General features: G+C 41.0%; 1 protein-coding gene across 2 annotated transcripts in view; it reads right to left on the bottom strand.

The window, feature by feature from the left end:
- LOC118377901 (cytoplasmic phosphatidylinositol transfer protein 1-like) overlaps nucleotides 1–21,004 on the bottom strand; it is a 113,621-nt gene extending 92,617 nt beyond the window's left edge. For both annotated transcript variants that reach the window (XM_052504586.1, XM_052504584.1), the window contains exon 1: nucleotides 20,284–21,004. Coding sequence is in view for 1 of the 2 variants with exons in the window: in XM_052504584.1 (XP_052360544.1) it covers nucleotides 20,284–20,331 (48 nt within the window). In the remaining variant the exon portion in view is untranslated. The remainder of the gene's footprint in view (nucleotides 1–20,283) is intronic.
- Nucleotides 21,005–21,241: the final 237 nt, after the last annotated feature.

Genomic DNA, 21,241 nt, shown 5'->3' with positions numbered 1-21,241 from the left:
TGAAGAATACTGTAGTTTTATGCTGCGTTTTACACACACACACACCAATTTCAGAGGATTGAAGATGGGTTTCTCTCATTCTGAAATGTGAGATTAATACAATACAAGTTGCTGTCAGTCAATAATAATCATCATCATCGTCAGAGAGAGATTGGAGATACAAAGAGATGAGATAGAGATTACAGAACCACTTAGCCTGTTATGTGCCACAAGCCTCAGAGCCACTGAATGAGCTGTTGCCATGACATTCTATTTGCCTAAATTCAAAGGAGAAAGAGTGTTCTCTTTATTACCTGCAGTTCAGTCTGTTGCTACGCGCTACGGTAGTGTTCTTCCTTCTGGGTTTGGCCACCAGCAGGCTTTTGTCCCGGCCCAGAACTACAACACCTGGTTTAACTACTCAACTAATCCTCCAAAACTTTGAATAGCTGAATCAGGATCAGCAAATCATGTCTCGTGCACACCATGTATTTCTATAGGAACGTTCTGTAACCTCCCAGAGTCTGGAATAAGTCCCAAAATAAGTGTCATTTATTCTGAAGTTATCACCTTAACATATTTCCCAAGCGAAAAATCGATTCACATTGAAGAAAACATTAAAAGTACATCTACTAAGGCTGACCATATCAATGGACAGATACTGACTACTGAATATACGTATTGACTGTTAAATGTTACCTTACAGGTATTTTAAATGTCTGTAATGTCTACTTGTTAATGTTTTTTCAATGTACAGTAGGTACATTTTGAAGTATTTTTGTTTGTAATGTATTTTTTGTGACGTGTCTGACCCCAGGAAGACTTGTTGTTGTCATGGCGTCTTCTAATGGGGATCCAAATCAAATCACTGTATCACCTTGAAAGTGATTATACAGTCTAACTCCCCTGTGATGACTGTCATTTCTTCTGTGTACCTAGCCTACCTGTCTGGGTGAATAGAGAATAGGGATGTCAGTGATGTTAGTGGTGCTGACAGAGGGTTGGTTGGTTCCCACTGTGATGCCAGAACATGATTACGGAACATGATTACGTCGGTGACCCGCGAGCTGAATACTAAACATTTCCTCGATGCTCATCAGGGAGTCGTTAGTGGTAACACCCCGAACAGCTGTAGCCTCTTCAAAGTGAGGGAAGAAAGCTCTACTACCAAATGAACAAACTGACAACTGACTTGAGCGAGAATGCACATACAGCATAGAGGTCGACCGATTAATCGGAATGGGCGATTAATTAGGGCCGATTTCAAGTTTTCATAACAATCAGAAATCTGTATTTTTGGACGCCGATTTGCAGATTGTATTTTTTTAATCTTTTTTTTTATATACCTTTATTTAACGAGACAAGTCAGTTAAGAACACATTCTTATTTTCAATGACGGCCTTGGAACGGTGGTTTAACTGCTTTGTTCAGGGGCAGAAAGACAGATTTTCCGCCTTGTAAGCTCGGGAATCCAAACTTGCAACATTACAGTTAACTAGTCCAACGCTATAACCACCTGCCTCTCGTTGCACTCCACACGGAGACGGCCTGTTACGCAAATGCAGTAAGCCAAGGTAAGTTGCTAGCTAGCAAGAAACATACCTTATAAAAAACAATCAATCATAATCACTAGTTAACTACACATGGTTGATGATATTACTAGATATTATCTAGCGTGTCCTGCGTTGCATATAATCTGACTGAGCATACAATCATACAAGTATCTAAGTATCTGACTGAGCGGTGGTAGGCAGAAGCAGGCGCGTAAACATTCATTCAAACAGCACTTTCGTGCATTTTGCCAGCAGGTCTTTGTTTTGCCAGCAGGTCTTTGTTTTGCCAGCAGGTCTTTGTTGTGGATAAAAGCGTCTGCTAAATGGCATATATTAAGCATTGCACTGTTTATGACTTCAAGCCTATCAACTCCCGAGATGAGGCTGGTGTAACCGAAGTGAAATGGCTAGCTAGTTAGCCTGCGCTAATAGCGTTTCAAACGTCACTCGCTCTGAGCCTTCTAGTAGTTGTTCCCCTTGCTCTGCATGGGTAACGCTGCTTCGATGGTGGCTGTTGTCGTTGTGTTGCTGGTTCGAGCCCAGGGAGGAGCGAGGAGAGGGACGGAAGCTATACTGTTACACTGGCAATACTAAGGTGCCTATAAGAACATCCAATAGGCAAAGGTTAATGAAATACAAATGGTATAGAGGGAAATAGTCCTATAATTCCTATAATAACTACAACCTAAAACTTCTTACCTGGGAATATTGAAGACTCATGTTAAAAGGAACCACCAGCTTTCATATGTTCTCCTGTTCTGAGCAAGGAACTGAAACGTTAGCTTTCTTACATAGCACATATTGCACTTTTACTTTCTTCACCAACACTTTGTTTTTGCATTATTTAAACCAAATTGAACATGTTTCATTATTTACTTGAGGCTAAATTGATTTTATGTATTATATTAAGTTAAAATAAGTGTTCATTCAGTATTGTAATTGTCATTATTACAAAGAAATCAAAAAACAAAAATTGGCCGATTAATCGGTATCGGCTTTTTTGGTCCTCCAATATTCGGTATCCGCGTTGAAAAATCATAATCGGTCGACCTCTAATACAGAAGCACGTACGCACACCACACACAAACTCCAGTTGTTAATTTAGCCCCCAATACTTTGATATTTCATTCACTGTTCCTTCCTCAGTCTCCCTGCATGAGATGTAAGATCTAGCTGTTCAATCACTCAAACATGGATGTCATATAACTGTGTGCAGTGTTCCTGTGTCACTAGACAGCAGATAAGAGGCTGTTTGTGGGTGATTTTAAAGGCTTAGGGACCTGTGGGGAAAGGCAGAGCATAAGAGCAGAGTAGTACAGGGGGGCTGGTGAAACAATAGAGCTCCTGGGTAGTGTTCATTAGGCACCAAACGGAAAAACATAATGAAACAAATAAATCTAAAAGAGCATTCTGATTGGAGTTCAGGTAGTGACTATTCGTTTCAACATGTTTTCTCCAGTTTTCAGCCTATTGAACACTGCCCGGAGCTTTCAAAGCTCAACTCTGGGAGACGCAATCAAATCATCTGATAGCCAGTACAGAAAAAGACATTGACCCATTCTCTGTGTTGTCTCGTCAGTAGATTAGTCTGTGTGTCGTTGTTGGTCGTTTGTTTCACGAGACAAATGATTGGTTATTTGTTAAGAAATTGGTTTAGTTTTTTATGCCTCAGAGAGATGCTATGAGACACCATTGTAATGCAGGGCCAACATTATAGACACTCCATCACACCCCTCAAGCTCCATGGGAGAGCTTCAGCGAGAAGAAAATAGCCTAGCATAGTCTAAACACACGCACACACACCACAGAGCACATCACAGACCACATCACAGAGCAAATAAAATGTGATTTGTTTGATTTGATTTTCTAAATCCTTAAGCAGTGGAGCGAACATGGAGTTGTGTTCCCCGAAGCTTCACACATCAAAACAATCTATTCTCTGACTTAATTACACTTTTCTATGTCTCTCTTGATGGCTCTGCAAGCCATGCAGTGATGACATGTGATGAGAAGAGTCGTGACAGTTCCGTTATCTTATGGAAAGTATTAGCAATGCAGATGACCCGCACCAGGGCATGGAATCGTTTAGAACAGGAAAACCAGGGTTGGGTAGTAACTGCTTACATGTAATCGGTTAAAAACTGTAAATCAGTTACATGTAATATGATTACAACAAAAAAAACTGTAATCGCTTACATCACCAGCAAAAATATTGTAATAAGAATACAGATACTTTTGAAAAACTAAATTACTTCTTGGATTACTTTTAAATGCAGAAAGGATGTTTGCGGGAAATGACACCTTTCTGTTTTCTCAACGACATTTATTTTATTGTGATGACACCAAATGCATTCTCATGCCTCTTAAGGGGGATCCAAAAGTTACGTTACGGATTACAATTTTGGACAGGTAACTAGTAACTAACAGATTACATTTAGAAAGTGTCCTACCCAACGCTGAGGAAAACGCATTGAGCTATGATTTAGTTAGAACAAAGTAACCACCACGATTTTCTCTACTTGAATGGACTAAAAGAAACAAGTAGCTTACATAATCAACACTTGATATAGTCTATGCTTTTGATATAGCATAGGCCAACATCCATCTGCCTCTGAAGCACTGTCTCTGAAGCACTGTGTCTCTGAAGCACTGTGTCTCTGAAGCACTGTGTCTCTGAAGCACTGTGTCTCTGAAGCACTGTGTCTCTGAAGCACTGTGTCTCTGAAGTCTCTGAAGCACTGTGTCTCTGAAGCACTGTGTCTCTGAAGCACTGTCTCTGAAGCACTGTGTCTCTGAAGCACTGTGTCTCTGAAGCACTGTGTCTCTGAAGCACTGTGTCTCTGAAGCACTGTGTCTCTGAAGCACTGTGTCTCTGAAGCACTGTGTCTGAAGCACTGTGTCTGTGATATTTCAAAGTAAAAATGTGTTTTTTATCTGACAGATACTTATTTGTGAACATTCAGACAAATGCAAAGGGTCATTTCAATTCTGAGACAGATCCATACTGCCATGCAACTGGCTGGAGCTAGACCACGTCATCAAACTGACTGGAGGTCAGTCCAGTGATATCATCAACAGATTAAACCGGCAGCCTGGTCGGGAGGGAAAATATAATCTTCAATCACAAGTGAGCCCAAAAAAAGAACCCCATCTGGTTTATAGCCAGTGGCCAGACCGCCAGTGTTCTGCCAGCTAGACTAAGCCTGTCCAGAGCCGTGATATAGTGACAGACCAATAATCACAATCACACGGCAACACACGAGAACAATTTACTGGTGGGGTTGATGAGAGAACAATACAGTTGGATGAGGTTCGATAGGTTCGACTTCAGAGGGTGATACTGATACTTTCTCACTTGGTCTCTTCAATGGGGAGTAGGCAATGTTCTCGTTTGTTAATAACTGTGGGGAATAGTACACCTGGTCACGTAGATGGTTAGATCATTACGACCTCAAAGAAACACTAGGGGTAGTGAAGACAGTAAGGCCAACTATTCCTAACATACCAAAACACAACAAACACTCTACAGATACCAATAAGCTTAAAAACGTCATGAATCTAGGGGGCACTATTTTCATTTTTGGAAAAATAACGTTCCCTAAGTAAACTGGCTATTTTGTCAGGACAAGATGCTAGAATATGCATATAATTGACAGCTTAGGATAGAAAACACTCTAAAGTTTCCAAAACTGTAAAGATATTGTCTGTGAGTATAACAGAACTGTTATTGCAGGCGAAAACCTGAGAAAATCCAATCAGGAAGTGACTCTTATTTAGAAACCTCTGCATTCCTATGCGTCCCTATTGAGCAGTGAATGAGATATCAACCAGATTCCTTTTTCTATGGCTTCCCTAATGTGTCTAGTGTCACAATACATAGTTTCAGGCTTTTATTTTGAAAAATGAGCCTGAACGTCAACATTGCGTCAGTGGTCAGCTGAAGTCTCTCAGAGTGTTTTGTGAGTAAAGGACAAATGCGGTCATTGTTTCTCTCCTACTAAGAAGCCATCTGTCCCAGTTTATATATTATCGAATAGATATTTGAAAAACACCTTGAGGATTGATTATAAACAACGTTTGCCATGTTTCTGTGGATATTATGGAGCTAATTTGGAATATTTTTCGGCGTTGTCATGACCACAATTTCCGGTCGAATTCTCAGCCAAACGTGAAAAACTAATGGCGGTATTTCGGCTCCAAAAATAATATTTTTGGAAAAAAGGAACATTTGCTCTCTAACTGGGAGTCTTGTGAGTAAAACATCCGAAGCTCATCAAAGGTAAACGATTTAATTGGATTGCTTTTCTAATTTTCTTGACCAGGTTGCTTGCTGCTAGCTATGCTAGGCTATCGATAAACTTACACAAATGCTTGTCTTGCTTTCGCTGTAAAGCATATTTTCAAAATCTGAGATGACAGGGTGATTAAGAAAAGGCTAATCTGTGTTTCAATATATTTCACTTGTGATTTCATGAATATTAATATTTTTAGTAATATTTATGTCCGTTGCGTTATGCTAATTAGTATCAGTTGATGATTACGCTCCCGGATCTGGGATGGGTAGTTACAAGAGGAAATAAATCCATTCCATATGCTCAAGTCCAGGAGGCGGGAATTAGAAACTGAAGCACCACCTGGAAACAACAGATGCCCTACAGATAGAACAGATCGAACAAAGATATGTCCCACATTAAAAGGCAAGGCTATTTTAGTCATTCATGACATTATGGAGCTATAACATTGAATTGAGCTTGAAGTGATGTTATGGTAATGGCACTAATAGGATACTTTTATTTTGAATTGGTTGTAATTGGATATAGCACATCAGATATGCCCATTGAATGATAACATTCTCAACCTCGTCCTTTTGATCATTTCCTCCTTTAAGTGGACTCTGAAAGTCGAGTAGTTTCAACCTGCAAGCGGAGAGTCCTGAAAGAAAATGACTTAAAACGCTGAACTCACTGTCCCTTCTGTTAATTGCACATCCCGAGCAGCAGCTAAATGAGAGGCCATCTGTCAAACTATTCTGCTGTGCTCGGTCTATTTTAAGGGATAACCTTCACCGCTCTCATTTCCACGGCAAAACAATGTCACCATGGAAATAAAGCATTGTTACTGAGGTGTTTGTTTGGACTGTACCTGCTGCGAGACCAGAGAGTCCATATAGAAACACCTCAGTCAATGTTCTGTAGAGACCTAAAGAGAGTCCATATAGAAACACCTCAGTCAATGTTCTGTAGAGACCTAAAGAGAGTCCATATAGAAACACCTCAGTCAATGTTCTGTAGAGACCTAAAGAGAGTCCATATAGAAACACCTCAGTCAATGTTCTGTAGAGACCTAAAGAGAGTCCATATAGAAACACCTCAGTCAATGTTCTGTAGAGACCTAAAGAGAGTCCATATAGAAACACCTCAGTCAATGTTCTGTAGAGACCTAAAGAGAGTCCATATAGAAACACCTCAGTCAATGTTCTGTAGAGACCTAAAGAGAGTCCATATAGAAACACCTCAGTCAATGTTCTGTAGAGACCTAAAGAGAGTCCATATAGAAACACCTCAGTCAATGTTCTGTAGAGACCTAAAGATATAGAAACACCTCAGTCAATGTTCTGTAGAGACCTAAAGATGGTCCATATAGAAACACCTCAGTCAATGTTCTGTAGAGACCTAAAGAGAGTCCATATAGAAACACCTCAGTCAATGTTCTGTAGAGACCTAAAGAGAGTCCATATAGAAACACCTCAGTCAATGTTCTGTAGAGACCTAAAGATGGTCCATATAGAAACACCTCAGTCAATGTTCTGTAGAGACCTAAAGATGGTCCATATAGAAACACCTCAGTCAATGTTCTGTAGAGACCTAAAGATGGTCCATATAGAAACACCTCAGTCAATGTTCTGTAGAGACCTAAAGAATATAGAAACACCTCAGTCAATGTTCTGTAGAGACCTAAAGATGGTCCATATAGAAACACCTCAGTCAATGTTCTGTAGAGACCTAAAGAGGGTCCATATAGAAACACCTCAGTCAATGTTCTGTAGAGACCTAAAGAGAGTCCATATAGAAACACCTCAGTCAATGTTCTGTAGAGACCTAAAGATGGTCCATATAGAAACACCTCAGTCAATGTTCTGTAGAGACCTAAAGAGAGTCCATATAGAAACACCTCAGTCAATGTTCTGTAGAGACCTAAAGAGAGTCCATATAGAAACACCTCAGTCAATGTTCTGTAGAGACCTAAAGAGAGTCCATATAGAAACACCTCAGTCAATGTTCTGTAGAGACCTAAAGATGGTCCATATAGAAACACCTCAGTCAATGTTCTGTAGAGACCTAAAGAGAGTCCATATAGAAACACCTCAGTCAATGTTCTGTAGAGACCTAAAGATGGTCCATATAGAAACACCTCAGTCAATGTTCTGTAGAGACCTAAAGAGAGTCCATATAGAAACACCTCAGTCAATGTTCTGTAGAGACCTAAAGAGAGTCCATATAGAAACACCTCAGTCAATGTTCTGTAGAGACCTAAAGAGAGTCCATATAGAAACACCTCAGTCAATGTTCTGTAGAGACCTAAAGAGAGTCCATATAGAAACACCTCAGTCAATGTTCTGTAGAGACCTAAAGATGGTCCATATAGAAACACCTCAGTCAATGTTCTGTAGAGACCTAAAGAGAGTCCATATAGAAACACCTCAGTCAATGTTCTGTAGAGACCTAAAGAGAGTCCATATAGAAACACCTCAGTCAATGTTCTGTAGAGACCTAAAGAGAGTCCATATAGAAACACCTCAGTCAATGTTCTGTAGAGACCTAAAGAGAGTCCATATAGAAACACCTCAGTCAATGTTCTGTAGAGACCATAAAACACCTCAGAATGTTCTGTCCAAAGAGGTCCATAGAAACACCTCAGTCAATGTTCTTAGAGACCTAAAGAGAGTCCATATAGAAACACCTCAGTCAATGTTCTGTAGAGACCTAAAGATGGTCCATATAGAAACACCTCAGTCAATGTTCTGTAGAGACCTAAAGATGGTCCATATAGAAACACCTCAGTCAATGTTCTGTAGAGACCTAAAGATGGTCCATATAGAAACACCTCAGTCAATGTTCTGTAGAGACCTAAAGATGGTCCATATAGAAACACCTCAGTCAATGTTCTGTAGAGACCTAAAGATGGTCCATATAGAAACACCTCAGTCAATGTTCTGTAGAGACCTAAAGATGGTTCCAAAGATATAGAAACACCTCAGTCAATGTTCTGTAGAGACCTAAAGAGAGTCCATATAGAAACACCTCAGTCAATGTTCTGTAGAGACCTAAAGATGGTCCATATAGAAACACCTCAGTCAATGTTCTGTAGAGACCTAAAGATGGTCCATATAGAAACACCTCAGTCAATGTTCTGTAGAGACCTAAAGATGGTCCATATAGAAACACCTCAGTCAATGTTCTGTAGAGACCTAAAGATGGTCCATATAGAAACACCTCAGTCAATGTTCTGTAGAGACCTAAAGATGGTCCATATAGAAACACCTCAGTCAATGTTCTGTAGAGACCTAAAGATGGTCCATATAGAAACACCTCAGTCAATGTTCTGTAGAGACCTAAAGAGAGTCCATATAGAAACACCTCAGTCAATGTTCTGTAGAGACCTAAAGATGGTCCATATAGAAACACCTCAGTCAATGTTCTGTAGAGACCTAAAGATGGTCCATATAGAAACACCTCAGTCAATGTTCTGTAGAGACCTAAAGAGAGTCCATATAGAAACACCTCAGTCAATGTTCTGTAGAGACCTAAAGATGGTCCATATAGAAACACCTCAGTCAATGTTCTGTAGAGACCTAAAGAGAGTCCATATAGAAACACCTCAGTCAATGTTCTGTAGAGACCTAAAGATGGTCCATATAGAAACACCTCAGTCAATGTTCTGTAGAGACCTAAAGATGGTCCATATAGAAACACCTCAGTCAATGTTCTGTAGAGACCTAAAGAGAGTCCATATAGAAACACCTCAGTCAATGTTCTGTAGAGACCTAAAGAGAGTCCATATAGAAACACCTCAGTCAATGTTCTGTAGAGACCTAAAGAGAGTCCATATAGAAACACCTCAGTCAATGTTCTGTAGAGACCTAAAGAGAGTCCATATAGAAACACCTCAGTCAATGTTCTGTAGAGACCTAAAGAGAGTCCATATAGAAACACCTCAGTCAATGTTCTGTAGAGACCTAAAGAGAGTCCATATAGAAACACCTCAGTCAATGTTCTGTAGAGACCTAAAGATGGTCCATATAGAAACACCTCAGTCAATGTTCTGTAGAGACCTAAAGAGAGTCCATATAGAAACACCTCAGTCAATGTTCTGTAGAGACTGAGAGAGACCTAAAGATGGTCCATATAGAAACACCTCAGTCAATGTTCTGTAGAGACCTAAAGAGAGTCCATATAGAAACACCTCAGTCAATGTTCTGTAGAGACCTAAAGATAAGGCTAGAAACACCTCAGTCAATGTTCTGTAGAGAGTCCATATAGAAACACCTCAGTCAATGTTCTGTAGAGACCTAAAGAGAGTCCATATAGAAACACCTCAGTCAATGTTCTGTAGAGACCTAAAGATGAAACACCTCAGTCAATGTCCATATAGAAACACCTCAGTCAATGTTCTGTAGAGACCTAAAGAGAGTCCATATAGAAACACCTCAGTCAATGTTCTGTAGAGACCTAAAGAGAGTCCATATAGAAACACCTCAGTCAATGTTCTGTAGAGACCTAAAGAGAGTCCATATAGAAACACCTCAGTCAATGTTCTGTAGAGACCTAAAGAGAGTCCATATAGAAACACCTCAGTCAATGTTCTGTAGAGACCTAAAGATGGTCCATATAGAAACACCTCAGTCAATGTTCTGTAGAGACCTAAAGATGGTCCATATAGAAACACCTCAGTCAATGTTCTGTAGAGACCTAAAGATGGTCCATAAAGAGAGTCCAGAAACACCTCAGTCAATGTTCTGTAGAGACCTAAAGAGAGTCCATATAGAAACACCTCAGTCAATGTTCTGTAGAGACCTAAAGATGGTCCATATAGAAACACCTCAGTCAATGTTCTGTAGAGACCTAAAGATGGTCCATATAGAAACACCTCAGTCAATGTTCTGTAGAGACCTAAAGAGAGTCCATATAGAAACACCTCAGTCAATGTTCTGTAGAGACCTAAAGATGGTCCATATAGAAACACCTCAGTCAATGTTCTGTAGAGACCTAAAGATCCATCCATGTTCTGAAACACCTCAGTCAATGTTCTGTAGAGACCTAAAGATGGTCCATATAGAAACACCTCAGTCAATGTTCTGTAAAGAGGTCCATATAGAAACACTGTTCTGTAGAGACCTAAAGAGTCCATATAGAAACACCTCAGTCAATGTTCTGTAGAGACCTAAAGAGAGTCCATAAAGAGAAACACCTCAGTCAATGTTCTGTAGAGACCTAAAGATGGTCCATATAGAAACACCTCAGTCAATGTTCTGTAGAGACCTAAAGATGGTCCATATAGAAACACCTCAGTCAATGTTCTGTAGAGACCTAAAGAGAGTCCATATAGAAACACCTCAGTCAATGTTCTGTAGAGACCTAAAGATGGTCCATATAGAAACACCTCAGTCAATGTTCTGTAGAGACCTAAAGATGGTCCATATAGAAACAAACAGAGACCTAAAGAGAGTCCAGTCAATGTTCTGTAGAGACCTAAAGAAACACCTCAGAGTCCATATAGAAACACCTCAGTCAATGTTCTGTAGAGACCTAAAGAGATATAGAAACACCTCCAATAGAGACCTAAAGAAACACCTCAGTCAATGTTCTGTAGAGACCTAAAGAGAGTCCATATAGAAACACCTCAGTCAATGTTCTGTAGAGACCTAAAGAGGTCCATATAGAAACACCTCAGTCAATGTTCTGTAGAGACCTAAAGATGGTCCATATAGAAACACCTCAGTCAATGTTCTGTAGAAAGAACACCTCAGTCAATGTTCTGTAGAGACCTAAAGATGGTCCATATAGAAACACCTCAGTCAATGTTCTGTAGAGACCTAAAGATGGTCCATATAGAAACACCTCAGTCAATGTTCTGTAGAGACCTAAAGAGAGTCCATATAGAAACACCTCAGTCAATGTTCTGTAGAGACCTAAAGAGAGTCCATATAGAAACACCTCAGTCAATGTTCTGTAGAGACCTAAAGAGAGTCCATATAAAAACACCTCAGTCAATGTTCTGTAGAGATGTAAAGAGGGTCCATAGGTACGTGTCTCTATAAGCAGAAAGTGACCTTCGAGAGACGTTTTATTTCTCTATTTGGTTAGGTCAGGGTGAGATGTGGGGTGGGCATTCTATTTTTTTATTTCTAGGTTCCTTTATTTCTATGTTTTGGCCGGGTATGGTTTTCAATCAGGGACAGCTGTCGATCATTGTCTCTGATTGGGAATCAAACTTAGGTAGCCCTTTTCCCTCCTTTCAGTGTGGGTAGTTAACTTTGTTAGTGGCATTATCGCCCAGTTAAGCTTCACGGTCGTGTCTTTGTTTTGTTGGCAACATTTTTATCAAATAAAGAAAATGTATGCCCACCACGCTGCGCTTTGGACTACTTATTCCATCCAGGAAGACGGCCGTGACAGAAAGCTTTTCGGTTGACTTTATGACTTACACCCCTTTATGGCATTTCCATGGCAACTAAGGGTTAATTAGCTTATTTTTACGTAAGAGAACCTCGTTCTTGTGAAGTGTTGACATGTTTCGAATGGGTGTAATGACTCCTGGATCCTGTGACTTTATGACACAGTAATGGCCTAATTGATGTTTCAGGGGAAACAGATGATTCCTCTTGCTGAGGAATAGAGGAATGCAGTGTCAACTCTGGTCGTCATCTTATAGCAAACAGGAATCTAAAGGTTGAAGAGGGCTTTAATTTATCATTTCAACCAAGATGTTCAAGAGTTACAAGTTGATACACAGGGTCAGACAGAAAGTAACAAAGATTCTGAAATGCAGATTTGTGTGCTGCGAGGTCAGGAAGTCATAGGCTTACTTCGCCAGAAGGACTATACTAAGGGTTTTTGTCCCCCCACAAGCCATCATTGTTTGGCCTTAGCAGGAACACATACCCTCATTCCCTGCATATACTGTAAACCTCTCTCAGGTCATGACTGAGGGCAGGGGTATCAGAACACAGCAAGGTCATGAAACAAAGAAGGCTCAGGATCCTATTCTGGCATCAAACAAACAGACTGTGGGTAGCAGAGCTCTCTCTCTCTCTCTCTGAAGATACTGTAATATAATCCACAGGAACTAAAATAGTTTTTCTGCCCATTGAAGATCAAGTGTAATGCCCCTGAGATCGAACGTACTGTATCTCATCATCATTGAATGCAGTAAATGAACTGCCAGTGTCTCGCAGCCAGGGAACTCCCACAGCCTGTGAACACATCTGCATCTGCATGTCGACAAAATAGAAAAGCACTGCGGTGCCAGCAGACCAATGTTGTATGGTTAGAGTGGCCAAGGTGGGAGTGTTTCCTCTAATCAGGAACAACACACAGTGCTTCACAACAAAGCTTAATTTTTTAAGTTCAAAATGTTTAAATATACATTATATACCGAACAAAAATATTAACACAACATGTAAAGTGTTGGTCCCATGTTTCATGAGCTGAACTAAAAACATCCAGATAGGGTTGCACATTTTGGGGAATATTCAGAGGTGGAAACCTTCCATGGCAATTAACGGGAATATATTGGAATTAATGGTAATATATGCAAATTAATATTAATACCAGTGAAATGGAGATGTTTTTTGCATTGGATATATTTACCATATCATATGGAGACATAAACATAAACATTTTACCTTATCATAAGTAGACATAATTGCAAATTATTAAATCCTTCCAATATACATTTTAAAAACCATTTAGTTACGAATTTAACTTTAATGAAATGAGTTGTCTCTTCACATGGGATGGTTTCACTGAACAACAAAAGGGAATATTGAATGATCCCCAATGATTCATTGCATCTCCCAAAAACGTTTTCAACATACATCTGTAAAATGATAGTCTAGAAATTAAAGCTTTGGTTGGCTTCCTCTCAGGTTTCCATGTCTTCTCACTGGATCTCCTCAATGTCCACCTCTTGAACATCAGACTCTGAGGCTTCATCTTCACTGTCACTTTCCAACCCTGTTGAGGATGGCTCGTTGTCAGGCTCAAAATGCCTCAAATTTGCCAGGAAGGCCACCAATTTTTCAACCCTTGTATTGGTCAGCCTGTTGCGTGCTTTGGTGTGTGTGTTCCAAAACATGGACCAGTTGCGCTCTGAGGCGGCTGATGTTGGTGGGATTTGGAGGATGGAGGAGGCAACAGGGGAAAGAGCCTCAGATCCACAAAGTCCCTTCCACCAGGTGTCTGATGAGATATGTTGGGACGACTGCCATATTGCATTTCCATCCTAAAGCCCTTGCTTGGAAGTGTACTTCGCCAGACTGCCAAGAACCTTACCCTCATCCAGGCCAGGGTGGCGAGACATGGTAGTGATGACACCATAGGCCTTGTTGATCTCTGCACCAGACAGGATGCTCTTGCCAGCATTCTTGGGGTCCAACATGTACACTGCAGCGTGTATGGGCTTCAGGCAGGAGTATTCACGGTTTTTGATGTGAAATTCCCTCCGCTTGGAGCAACAGTGAAGTGGGCAGGGCAGTACGGATTTCTTCTCTTACATCTGCAGGCAGGGTCTGAACATGAGACAGGATGGAATTGTCCCTCAATCCGTGCAATGGCAACTGCTATAGGTTTCAGGAGTTTCTGGCTGCTTACCACTCTCTCCCAAAATACATAATCCAGGAGACTCCTCTTGATGGGGCTGTCCATATCGGCAGACTGTTTTACCTCTAGAAGACTGTCAAACATGATGTCAACACCTCTCCAACGGGTGTTCTGGGTGTTTCTCAATGTGGTGCTCTTATTCTTCTCACTTTGCTTGGTGAGGCAGATTGCTGCTCTAACTTGATGACCCTTCACATACCTAATCATTTCCTTGGCTCTCTTGTAGAGTGTATGCATTGTTTTCAGTGCCATGATGTCCTTGAGGAGCAGATTCAATGCATGAGCAGCACAGCCAATAGGTGTGATGTGAGGGTAAGACTCCTCCACTTTAGACCAAGCAGCCTTCATGTTCGCAGCATTGTCTGTCACCAGTGCAAATACCTTCTGTGGTCCAAGGTCATTGATGACGGCCTTCAGCTCATCTGCAATGTAGAGGACGGTGTGTCTGTTGTCCCTTGTATCTGTGCTCTTGTAGAATACTGGTTGAGGGGTGGAGATTATGTAGTTTAATTATTCCTTGCCCATTAACATTCGACCACCCATCAGAGATAATTGCAATAGTGGGTGGGGTTATATCCTTCCTGTTTGGCCCTGTCCGGGGGTGTCCTCGGATGGGGCCACAGTGTCTCCTGACCCCTCCTGTCTCAGCCTCCAGTATTTATGCTGCAGTAGTTTATGTGTCAGGGGGCTAGGGTCAGTTTGTTATATCTGGAGTACTTCTCCTGTCCTATTCGGTGTCCTGTGTGAATCTAAGTGTGCGTTCTCTAATTCTCTCCTTCTCTCTTTCTTTCTCTCTCTCGGAGGACCTGAGCCCTAGGACCATGCCCCAGGACTACCTGACATGATGACTCCTTGCTGTCCCCAGTCCACCTGGCCATGCTGCTGCTCCAGTTTCAACTGGCCTGGGCCCTAGGACCATGTCCCAGGACTACCTGACATGAGGACTCCTTGCTGTCCCCAGTCCACCTGGCCATGCTCCTGCTCCAGTTTCAACTGTTCTGCCTTACTATTATTCAACCATGCTGGTCATTTATGAACATTTGAACATCTTGGCCACGTTCTGTTATAATCTCCACCCGGCACAGCCAGAAGAGGACTGGCCACCCCACATATGCTCTCTCTAATTCTCTCTTTCTTTCTCTCTCTCGGAGGACCTGAGCCCTAGGACCGTGCCCCAGGACTACCTGACATGATGGCTCCTTGCTGTCCCCAGTCCACCTGACTGTGCTGCTGCTCCAGTTTCAACTGTTCTGCCTTATTATTATTCGACCATGCTGGTCATTTATGAACATTTGAACATCTTGGTCATGTTCTGTTATAATCTCTACCCGGCACAGCCAGAAGAGGACTGGCCACCCCACATAGCCCGGTTCCTCTCTAGGTTTCTTCCTAGGTTTTGGCCTTTCTAGGGAGTTTTTCCTAGCCACCGTGCTTTTACACCTGCATTGTTTGCTGTTTGGGGTTTTAGGCTGGGTTTCTGTACAGCACTTTGAGATATCAGCTGATGTACGAAGGGCTATATAAATAGATTTGATTCAATACAGTCTGCATTCTCTATGATTTGCTTGACCTTCACTTGAACTCTGTTGAACTCTGCATCCAGCAAATGAGTAGACAATGTATGTCTGGTTGGAGGAGTGTATGCTGGGCGAAGAACATTCAGAAATCTCTTCCAAGACACATTGCCTGTGAGCATCAGAGGTGAACCAGTTGTATACACAGCTCGAGCAAAACATTCATCAGCATTTCTCTGACTACGTTCCTCCATTGAGTCAAAAAAACATCTGATTCCAGGAGGACCATGAGCTGTTGCTATCGCTAAGGTGTCGGATTCATCCTTTTCACCTCAAATAGAAGTGTAGGGACATTTGTCAGAGATTGCTTGTTGTGAGCGCTGAGGGAACTTTATGCACTTGGCCAGATGATTCTGCATCTTTGTTGCATTCTTCACATATGATTTGGCACAGTATTTGCAGAAGTACACAGCTTTTCCTTCTACATTAGCTGCAGTGAAATGTCTCCACACATCCGATAGCACCTGTGGCATTTTTAAAAAAACATTTTTTACATTTTTTATTAAATAGGTTTTTAAAAAACGTTAAACAGATAGATTAAACAACACCTTTGTAAGATAAATGTTTTAAAATGAAATGTATGTATGTATGGAAACAGGTGAATTAACACTCCTCAGTTAGCAGGCTCAAGCATGCTAAAACCTACATGGTATCAAAAATAATTAGCATAAATTGTTAAAAGTTAGAAATGATTTAAAACACACTTAGGCTACTATTTACTAGTTAACAAAAAATGTATGTCATATAAAATATATTCACCCCACCCAGTTTTGTAATCAAAACTTACCAGTTAGCATGTAGTCCTTGGCTCTGACAGTGTAGTAGTGTGGGCTCAATAGCATCTCATTAGTGTGCAAGATCTTGATAATCAGCTGTACATGTGATGGAAGAGTGTACTGTGCAGGTAGAGGGTTGCAATTCCATTGAATTGAGGATAGTTTAACCAAAATATGCCACAAGACATAGAATTGCCTTACGTGTATCCCACAAAAAAAGGTTCACTGTTATTAGCTAACTTTTTAGATGAATTTAAGCAAAATTTCCTAGGGCTTAACATCCCATCGAAAAATTCCAGATACTGACTAGTTTTCTGATCCACGCCCCTGCCTTTTAAAGGCATCTGTGACCAACAAATGCATATGTGTATTCCCAGTCATGTGAAATACATAGATTAGGGCCTAATTCATATATTTAAATTGACTGATTTCCTTATATGAACTGTAACTCTGTAAAAATCGTAGAAATGTTTTGCATGTTGCGTTTATATTTTTCTCACTATAGAACAACATGTGAACGATACAATTATTTTTAAATTAAGTAATTTCTTAGAAACCATCCCTAAAAGGACAAAAATAGGAAATACTAATGATCATTACAGGAGTTTACTTGTGTCAATAAATTAAGGGAATGAACACCCCCACATACAGTGCATTCGGAAAGTATTCAGGCCCCTTCACCTTTTCCACATTTTGTTACGTTACAACCTTATTCTAAAATATATATATTTTAAATATATCTACACACAATAGCCCATAATGACAGGGCGAAAACAGGTTTTTAGAAATGTTAGCTAATTTATTGATTACACACAGGTGGATTGTATTTATCATCATTAGTCATTTAGGTCAACATAGGATCATTTAGAGATCCTCACTGAACTTCTGGAGAGAGTTTGCTGCACTGAAAGTAAAGGGGCTGAATAATTTTGCACGCCCAATTTTTCAGTTTTTGATTTGTTAAAAAAAATTGAAATATCCAATAAATGTCGTTCCACTTCATGATTGTGTCCCACTTGTTGTTGATTCTTCACAAAAAAATACAGTTTTATATCTTTATGTTTGAAGCCTGAAATGTGGCAAAAGGTCGCAAAGTTCAAGGGGGCCGAATACATTCGCAAGGCACTGTATTCAGACCCTTTGCAATGAGACTCGAAATTGAGCTCAGGTGCATCCTCTTTACATTGACCATCCTTGAGATGTTTCTACAACTTGATTGGAGTTCACCTGTAGTAAATTTACATGATTTGGACATGATTTGTCTATATAAAGGTCCCACAGTTGACAGTGCATGTCAAAGCAAAAACCAAGCCAGGAGGTCGAAGGAATTGTCTGTAGAGCTCCAATACAGGAATGTGTCGAGGCACAGGTCTGGGGAAGGGTACCAAACACTTTCTGCAGCATTGAAGGTCCCCAAGAACACAGTGGCCTCCATCATTCTTAAATGGAAGAAGTTTGTAACCACCAAGACACTTCCCAGAGCTTGCGCCCAGCCAAACTGAGAAATCAGGGGAAAAGGTCCTTGGTCCGGGAGGTGACCAAGAACCTGATGGTCATTCTAACAGAGCTCCAGAGTTCCTCTGTGGAGATGGGAGAACCTTCCAGAAGGACAACCATCTCTGCAGCACTCCACCAATCAGACCTTTATGGTAGAGTGGCCTGAATGCCAAGCGTCACAGCGGGAGGAAACCTGGCACCATCCCTACGGTGAAGCATGGTGGTGGCAGCATCATGCTGTGGAAATGTTTTTCAGTGGCAGGGACTGGGAGACTAGTCAGGATCGAGGGAAAGATAAGCGGAGCAAAGTACTGAGAGATCCTTGATGAAAACCTGCTCCAGAGCATTCAGGACCTCAGACCAAAAGTACAACAACCCGAAGCACACAGCCAAGACAACGCAGGAGTGGCTTCGAGACAAGTCTCAGAATGTCCTTGGGTGGCCCTGCCAGAGCCCGGACTTGAACCCAATCGAACATCTCTGGGGAGACCTGAAAATAGCTGTGAAGCGACACTCCCCCCATCCCCCATCAAACCAGACAGAGCTTGAGAGGATCTGCAGAGAAGAATGTGAGAAACTCCCCAAATACAGGTGTGCCAAGCCTTTAGCGTCATACCGAAGAAGACTCGAAGCTGTAATCGCTGCCAAAGGTGCTTCAACAAAGTTCTGAGTAAAGGGTCTGAATACTTATCTAAATGTAAACCTGATTTTGCTTTGTCATTATGGATAGATTGATGAGGGGGAAAAAACAATTTAATACATTTTAGAATAAGGCTGTAACGTAACAAAATGTGGAATTAGTTAAGGGGTCTGAATACTTCCCGAATGCACTGTTACTCACTCTTCGACTCTCTTCTCGTCATATAAATATTTATTTTTAAAGTAATGGTCTGTGAATTGCAGAAACTCACTCATAGCCTCAAAATGATGGTTCAACATGATGGTCAAGGATAAAGGAACAAGGAACACATAAAAGGTAACCAAACAAACAAAATCAGTGTCCCCACCTCCCGGAAAATGGTTCTCAAATAAAAGTAATGTTATTGATTATCTAAAATAAAATAAACCAGCCCCCGTTGACATAATATGGGCAGAGAGCTGTGACTACCAAATCTAACGTTAATGATAACCAAATTGTGCTCCCAACAACACAGAACGAATGACCTAGAGCAAGCCTAGCCATCTGGACACCCAGCTCCCTGAAACAGGGAGTCAGAGCAGGGTTGCTCCTGAAAGACACAAAATAACCAGCAGATAAGCCTGTGTTATTCAATCAATCGATCAAACAAACGATCAGTTAACTCTATATTTGTACCAGAGGGAAAACAGTTACAGAGGCACTGGTCGTATGAGTAGGCTAGCAGAGTGACACAAGTCCTAACTGATGGTCGTATGAGTAGGCTAGCAGAGTGACACAAGTCCTAACTGATGGTCGTATGAGTAGGCTAGCAGAGTGACACAAGTCCTAACTGATGGTCGTATGAGTAGGCTAGCAGAGTGACACAAGTCCTAACTGATGGTCGTATGAGTAGGCTAGCAGAGTGACACAAGTCCTAACTGATGGTCGTATGAGTAGGCTAGCAGAGTGACACAAGTCCTAACTGATGGTCATATGAGTAGGCTAGCAGAGTGACACACACAGACAACAACATACTGTAACATATCTACATGTTTTGCTTGGTGTCTTAGATATGCATGTGAAGATTTGGCACTTAAACCCAATAACCAAACAAGGAAAGTATGACGTAGGCCTAACATACTTCCAACAGCGCCACCCTGTGGTTTTAGCCTACAGTACTCGAAATAGCTCCTACAATCAGTGTGGTACATAAGTTCTTCACAAGAAAATGGCATACCTACCTACTCCATCCAGTTTGCAACTAGCATGGTAGACATTACAGACAATGACCAACGCGATACCTACCATGCAACAGCCTAAACCTTTCACAGTTTTAGGTTTAGTAGGACAGAAGAAAACGCAAAATGTTCAGAAAAACTGGGAGATATAAGTACCCTAACTTACCTCTTCCACAGTGAGCGGCATACATATTCTATATTCCTTCATCAACATATTCTTCCTCCGTCAAGACTGTTGTCAAAAAAACGACTAGAAGTTGAAACGACGTTTAGGTTCTGTCTTTTGGCGGTCTATGGAAACTCAAACTTATGCCAGCGCTAGGCAATTGTCATCAAAGATAAGCACGAGACTGATAAAAAACAACACAATCTTTATATTTGATTAGAACAACTATGCTATCTCAGTCCAGCGTTGAATGTGAGCGTCCGCTATCCCACTGCAATCACACGACCGAGCAGAGCAAAGTAAATGCAGTCATCTTCTCACTGATATCATGAGGGAACATCCACTAAAACGACCCATTAGCAAAATAATTGGCACGGTAAAGATCAGCAACGCTTCTGGTGGTAATATTAGTTGTAAAAGAAAAGCATTACAAAAACGGCGATGAACTCTAGGCTAAATTCCTCTGAGCACTATCCAAGACTCATCCGAAGTGTCGTGTGGCAGCGCTAACGTCCCGGACAAAGCCAGCACACAGTGAGCTCTGAATTGAGCCACGTTGGTCCCAAATCAAAATTGGCGAGTATGCTGTTGTTGTTCGGCTACATCATCAAGGTGATGCTGCTGTCTGGCGGTAAACTGACGATACTCTATTGCAACATTCAGCACTCCCTCTTTACTTCGCAATGAACAGAAAACAACTGCCCGTTCATTCCGATGTGGAAATGGGCAACCTGGTCTCAGAGCATTTCGTAATATTATTTATGTAAATCCGAGATACTAATTTTGGTATGGTATGTTCACGTTTTGTATGGCATGTATTAATTTATGGATGTCCATCACCCATTTCATGTGATATTTTACAAATTACAATTCATATTATTTGTTAAGAATTTTCAAAATGCAAAATATTTTACGAATTTGCATGTTGTACAATATGTTACGAATTTTATAAATATAC

This window comes from Oncorhynchus keta, unplaced genomic scaffold, assembly GCF_023373465.1.
Source record: "Oncorhynchus keta strain PuntledgeMale-10-30-2019 unplaced genomic scaffold, Oket_V2 Un_contig_1985_pilon_pilon, whole genome shotgun sequence".
In the NCBI taxonomy this organism is placed as follows: Eukaryota; Metazoa; Chordata; class Actinopteri; order Salmoniformes; family Salmonidae; genus Oncorhynchus; species Oncorhynchus keta.
This window is presented reverse-complemented; position numbering and strand designations above follow the sequence as displayed.